Source organism: Morone saxatilis, unplaced genomic scaffold, assembly GCF_004916995.1.
Source record: "Morone saxatilis isolate NCDOM2014 unplaced genomic scaffold, NCSU_SB_2.0 Contig17, whole genome shotgun sequence".
In the NCBI taxonomy this organism is placed as follows: Eukaryota; Metazoa; Chordata; class Actinopteri; family Moronidae; genus Morone; species Morone saxatilis.
Window position 1 is genome coordinate 4751923 of NW_023339729.1, and position 6802 is coordinate 4758724.

Consider the following 6802-nt stretch of genomic DNA (forward strand, 5'->3'; position numbering starts at 1 on the left):
AAAAAAAAAAAAAAAAAAATCACCTCGTTAGTCCAAAGAATTTACACGACACACACATTTGTTAAGTGTCATTTAAAGAGTCATTGACACACGTGATAAAGTAATTGACAGAAAACGGTAAAAAGAAATGCTTTGTTTGGAAAATCAATTTATCATCATCAAATAGTAATGACCTATTAATGATACTCACCTCTGGAACAATGATGCATGGCTTCCCTCTTCATGATAACACATTAGTATTTGTTTCAATATTGCTTGACTAGGTATCAAATTAGTTATAAATCATATTACCTATACTCAAAGCCCTGAATATATTGTGTTTAGAAGGTGGTTCAAATGTAGCAGTGCACTGTTACAGGGTACAAAGCACCACACAAACCCATGAATGCCACACATTCATTTATTCCTTCATTCGTATTCTCGTGGTTGGCCTGGTCCTGCAGACAACACACTGAACACATCATTCCCTCCCCTCTCCTTTGTTTAGACTATTTCACGTCTCTGACACTGTGTCCTTGTCCTAGTGACAAATGTGCATGGTCAGGCAGTCTGGCTGCTCTTGTTTTCATTTTCAGTGATTTCACTTGAGAGACTGATCCTCTGCTTGGCATTTAAACGGTCTTTAAGAGTGATGTTTTAATGTCTCATCCATTCAATTTGGCTTCTTTTTCTTTCTGCTCTTAATTTCATTCACGTTCTGGCCCGCAGCCGAAGGAGGGTAGAGACGGCGCCGAAGAGAGCCAAAAACAAGCTGTGAGAAAGAGGAGGGTACGGAAAGACTAAGGAGGTGAACCCCACGCCTACTGTCTCCTTTCTCCCCCGGTGCGGAGGAGGTGGAAGGGCCGTCTCCGCCGCTGCTCCCCGTTCTCCGAGCGGTGCAGCATGTATTTCCCTCCAAACCACCTGGTAGCCTGCAGTCACCCCGGCTGCCCCATCCACGTCTCCTCCATGCCTCGGCTACACCCATCACAGGTTTGCAGTCTCCCAAACCACACCCCGCTGTCACCCCCCGCTGTCACCCCACGTCTCGTCTCTCCCTCCCGTCTGCTCATTGAACTATCGATGAACCCCCTGGAGACTTTGTGCATTTAGCTGTTTTTCCTCCTCCATCCTGAGCTTCCACGCTTTTTTCTTCACCCGTCTTCTCTTCTCTAAGCCATTGCTGTCTACCTGCCTGTCAGGCCTGAAATTCCACCTCTCCCACCTGTGTTCCTGTTCACCCCGTCTCTGCTGTCAGTTTTCTCTCTGATTATATGGCGTCATAGATCTACCCGTCTGTCTCCTGTGAGAGTGAAGGCAGCAGAGAGCGTCTGCGCTGCTGTCGACTCCAGTTGTTCACACCATTTTACAGCATATCATAGGGGCTACATCTCAGAAACATAGACTTTATTCTCGTGTCCTTTGTTTTAAAGAACATGTTCAAGGACGCAGTTTGACAAAGTTCCTTCCTTGTTGGAAATTGTTGGGGTTTCAAGAACAGGCCAGGAGGAGAGGACGCCAGGCTGTTTAAAATGTCCCTGCAGTGTCGGGGCATTTCAGCTGATAAGTCGCCTCAGTTTAGGTTTAAAAGTTTACCTCTTTTAAAAAAAAAAAAATGGATGTTCTGTTTAGATTATAGGTAGTTTGTAAGGAGCATCAGTTACTTTTATGTGTGTTTTTTACTAAGTTATAGCACTGATAACCCTATTTATTGGTTTGTTTTAAATTGGTTTTATGCCAGTATGAATAAAGATTTAATGATGCAGTGTTTTGAGTGACTTGAGGCAATTTTCTTATATATATATATATATGCCACTGATGTGCTTCTTCTCAGTCTAGGTAAAGTTAAATATGATCAGTTAATGGTCAAAACACTGACATGGTCAGCGCTTGCAGCAAAAGTAGGTAATTTTGAATGCCTTGGCTCATTCAGTCAGTACACAGCAGTGCTTTCCCAGAATGTCTAGCTGGAGTTCAGAGCCTAGATTGTTGCCTGGGGAAGACATTGATGCTAATTTATTTGTTTTATATTATTGTCTCAAGCTTTTGTAGTTCATGTTCTTGCCAAATGCTGGCAGATATTCCTGTTTACATTTGTTTGCAAATTGTACATTGCTCTTGAAAATAAAATTATTTAATACAAAAGAGGCACATTCTTTCCTTCACTTTGATTCATTCGCTCATGCTCTGTCATCTCTGACAGATAATGTAGGGTTGTGTAGGGGAAACAAGACCCAGAGAAAGGAGTGATCTTAGGTTTTTATTAAAACAAAAATGTTTAAAGGCAAAGGTGCAGGGTGTCTACACACAGACAGTTGGTACCACAGTGTGTGTAGGTAGGGCATATTCAGCATGCCAGAAAAATGAATGACTTACAACTGTTAAAAATATCAAAATAACCTCAATAAATTACAGCATATACAGAGTTTATAGCCACCCCTAATATAACCAATTCTTCCATTTTCAAACAGCACCACAGTCACGTGATCTTTACACACCAATGACTGTTTTCCAGACATTAAACTGGCTATTTCTGTTTAAAGGGAATACAAATTTGAGATTACAATATGTTTTGTCTCCTTCCACCATCAATCCTTTTGTCTTTGTATGTGAGGCAGCAGCGGCCTTGGAGGACACACCCTCCACTCTGCTGTACACTGAGGACATCAGCACATTTTACGGTCAAACCCATCCTCCAGCAGGTGATGTATTCCAGGCCTGGCTGAATGGATCAATAGCACTCAAGGCCTCTTTACTGCTTCTGGCCATGCAGTTAAAGGGGAAAGCATCTCTTTCTTCCCTGCTCATCTCCCTGTTTCACTACATCCTCGTTATTTGGCCCTTTCAGTCCCCTCCCCCCATGGGCGTTCCAGGATAAGGGCACAAAATGTAATAATACGGGGTCATTTTCTTTGTCACGCTCACATTACAAACTGGGCCATCACTAATGTATGACATGATAAACTGAAAGGGTTACAAATACTTTTAAGTACAGAAAAAAAATTGTGCATCATTGTGATTTAAAAATGAACCACTTAAAACAATCAAACATCACTTCCATGGAGCGCTACATTACACAACTTTTAGTTTCTCTGTGCTTTTACTTTAACTGTTGGCGAACTCTCAATGGTACCAATGTGTATCCAGTATCCACTTCCTGTTATTACAACGTTAGCTAAGCAAAAGGTAGCTTTATACAGTCTGCAACTCAGTGATTAATTGATTTAGTGACATTTCATTAGCCATACTAAACTGACGAGCAAAGAGGTGTTACTCATACATGCGATCCAAACACATTTTTTTCTCAGTAATACTGTTCAGTTTGCCATCTTTTAAATTGAGCAATACAGTCGTGCTTTACATAGACATGATGACATCTAAGACCTGCTGAAAACTCAGATCCAGCTGATGTAGAAAATACTTTAGAAAAATAAATAATAATAAAATAAACCAGTGTTAAAAACAAGGTTCATGGTCAAACAGTATTTGTAATATTGATGGTTTGTTTTGGCCCACTTACAGGTCAGTTTGAGGCAGGAACACCTTGTCAGAACGTTAGGAAAACCACAGGAAATCAGAATTGTCCTCAAACAGAAAAACAGGCAGGTAAACAGAGCTACGAATTATTTTACAGATACTACTTTGACAGAGAGCCTTAAGAAGGTACTCAAGGTACAAATGACCCTTAACCACAAACTGATTCTGGTTCTGTTTTGTGTTAGTGATTAAAGGATAACGTCTACCTCGTCTGTAGTGTGGAGAGGAAGCTGCTGCAAAACAGACCTGGGCCAGACTAACATTACATTTCTGAGCCAGAGGGACGGGGTCAGTTTATGTTCTTGATTATTAAATCGTTAGTTTTGACTCAGGTAAGTGAGCTGAATGGTTAAAGAAAACGCCCAGGTCTGCTGAGAAAACAAACCCCCCTCCATGTCTCCATGGTGGGTTTCCTCTCCCAGCTGCTGGCCTGGGACTTCAGGTTTTTTTTCCAGAGGGTACCTCACTTCCGTTTGCTTTTGGTGTCAGTGGTCTGGAAGACACTGGAGGCTGACATGAGGTTCTCGATGTACTGACCGAGGACCTGGTTCTCAGACTTTAACTTCAGGTTCTCCTCCTTGACTGCGTCGACCCGTGCCGACAGGTCTGGGGGAAAAATGAAGAATGGGAAGCTAAGACACAGAACTGATATAGCCACTTGCCCTGGTTTAGGTTTAATTGTACTTGAAATTGTACCTGTGGAGTTTTTGACCACTTGTAGTGCTATTGAGCAATGTTTGGATGAGCAGGTCACTATTCTGTTTCTATCTCATCTATATATATATTGAATTCCAGACAGAATCTAAACATGACTTTATTTGGTGGCGAGAGATGTAGAAATCTGCCTGTTAAGGTTAGAAAGAAAATGACTGCTAGCAACCAAACACAGATGTACACAGCGCTGCCTGATGTATAGATTTGAATGCAAATTTGTTAAACACTTTAACAAAAAGCAACCTTTGGTTGGTTGGTGATATTTAGCCAAGTTAAACTGTTCTGACCATCAAGGTATGTAACTGAAAAAACTGAATTCATCTACAACCCTGTTTTTTTTTTTTTTTAACCATCTAATGTTCCGAACTATTACCACTTGTTCTGGGAAAAATCTTCCATCCACCGGAGAAAACCTTGTGTTTATGTGAATGGTGTTTGTGAATGCGGAAAAGGAATGGAGAGAAAGTGTACGAGGTAGAGGGAGTGCATTAGCACAGGACTATAGACAGCAGAGTGGCTGAGATGAGAAAGGAGCAGCAGTACAGGCAGAAGCATCCACTGTTTTAAAACGTCACGCTCTAAAGAGCATGAAAGACAGACGTGTCTTGGTGGTCAGGAGAGAATACGTAGAGTGTCTGGGGTCTTATTTAATCTGGTTTGTATTAGAGGGAAAGACAAGGACTTACACACAAGGAGTGAGAGGTTTTGGTTAGATTTTTTGTTACACTTCTGAACAGGTTTCTGCGTGTCTCTAATGTCAAAGGACTTCCATCATCCTGGAGGAGACGCAAATAAAGTTGCATGTGCGAGTTACCTTCCAGTGTGTGCTGAAGTTCCAAAACTTGATTTATTAACCTCGTCTTCTCCTCCATCTCCACCTGGTTCTCCATGTCGCCTGAAATAGACACACACACGCTACTTACATGCCGTTACACATTATGACACACTGTCTCCTTATTATTAAATGATGCAACCCTCAGACATCAATTGTTTCACACAGTTGCATGTAAGCAGACGTACCATCTATGTCACAGTTCATGATGAAAAGCTCGTTCTCCTGTTTAGAATACAGGGCTGCAGATCCACTGTCCACTGTAAGAGAAGAGCAACAGACAGTCATACTGCTGATAACAGGATGTTACAACATGACAAGTATTCTAGACATTGACAGATTCCTGCTGTTAACAGCAGATACTGGGGCCTCGAGGTGGTAAGCCACCCACATCCTAACAGGCCTGGTCAGCAGATGATGACTTCAACAATAGTCCCATTAAATATTTGGCATTTGTAGTATGAAAGTGCACCTCCACACTAATAACAACACAGGGGAAACCCTGGGCTTTCTGTGTGAAGGATATATAACTGTTAACAAAAGTCTACAAATAATCAGTCAGTATTCCTAGTGTTACTGTGTAGCTTGGATTTGCTGTGCTATATATAATCTATATATGTATGTGGGTGGGAGCAGACACCGCACCCAGGCCCGGGCTGTGAGATAATGCTGCTGACCCGCAGATGTACCACTGAGATGCCTGTTATGAGCCAAACTCATCTTTACACACGGGTACACTTTACTGTGTCTGTCTACTTGCCTACCATCTCCCTTCTAGAGCCACAAATACACGACCAACGCCAAATAACAGTAGTGCAAAATCAACGTTAGTCCAGCACACCGAGTCTCCCATTCAGAGCCAGGGGTTGTATTATCGGACAGCCTCCCTGTTACAGTCCAACTACTTTTATTCCGGCCCTTCCTGGCTCGTCCTCTCTATGGGACATCTTCCATCTCTGTCGCGGATTGCTGGTCCTTCGCTAGCTTGTCTAGACTCAGCTGTCCCTCAGTCCAATAGCCGTAAACGGAGACAACTGCACAACACAGCCCGAAAACATGTGGGTATGGTTTGTAAACTTCCAAACACGTTGTCACATCCAGTTTACCGCCGCGTGTCGATGGATGTGAAGGCTGTCGTCGACCTTTCCCGTCCGATAATGGACGCATGTACATTAGCTGTGTAAGCTAACTATGTTTGTGGCTAGCTGCGCCAACGGAACCGCAAGATAACCCGACTGCTTCAACGCCAAATGTGAGGTTTGTGTCTCCCCAGAAGCAACCGACACTCAGCCGTCTACTCAGCCTTGTATTTAAAGGCCACTCTCTGATAAATACATTTTATTTTATTTTAAAATGCCAACCCACGTCGGCCGGAGTGGTGCTAAATGTTTCAAGCTGCTGCTAGCTGTCCGAAGAGGTTCAAGAGTGAAATGGTGAAGTCGGCTGGGATTCAGCTCCTTCACACTTTCTTCACTCAAAACCACAAGCGGTAGCACATGTCGGCCTTTACACTCACCTAAAGCGAGAAATGTCTCCTCCGTTTAGCGGAGTTATGCTGTAAACACACTAGAGGCTCTCTGGTGATGATGATGATGATAGCTGGTACTTCACCCATCTACATCGTCATCTCTACGTCACTGTGTGTACGTGACCACACCGACCGACAGGGGGAGCACCTACTGCACACACACACACACACACACACACACACACACTTGCTGCAGTCCTAACAGATGCTCA

General features: G+C 42.9%; 1 protein-coding gene across 2 annotated transcripts in view; it reads right to left on the reverse strand.

Annotated features, from left to right (window-relative positions):
* Window positions 1-2225: 2225 nt before the first annotated feature.
* scoca (short coiled-coil protein a) overlaps window positions 2226-6802 on the reverse strand; it is an 8115-nt gene continuing 3538 nt past the window's right edge. Inside the window, exons 1-4 of one of the 2 annotated variants that reach the window (XM_035660621.1) lie at window positions 6579-6710; window positions 5251-5322; window positions 5045-5125; window positions 2226-4122 (exon numbers count right to left, since the gene is read on the reverse strand). In XM_035660621.1, coding sequence (XP_035516514.1) covers window positions 3980-4122; window positions 5045-5125; window positions 5251-5269 — 243 coding nt within the window. In that variant the 5' untranslated portion in view covers window positions 5270-5322; window positions 6579-6710 and the 3' untranslated portion in view covers window positions 2226-3979. Of the gene's footprint in view, window positions 4123-5044; window positions 5126-5250; window positions 5323-6578; window positions 6711-6802 lie in introns of those variants that run through there. The other variant, XM_035660620.1, reaches the window with a different exon arrangement.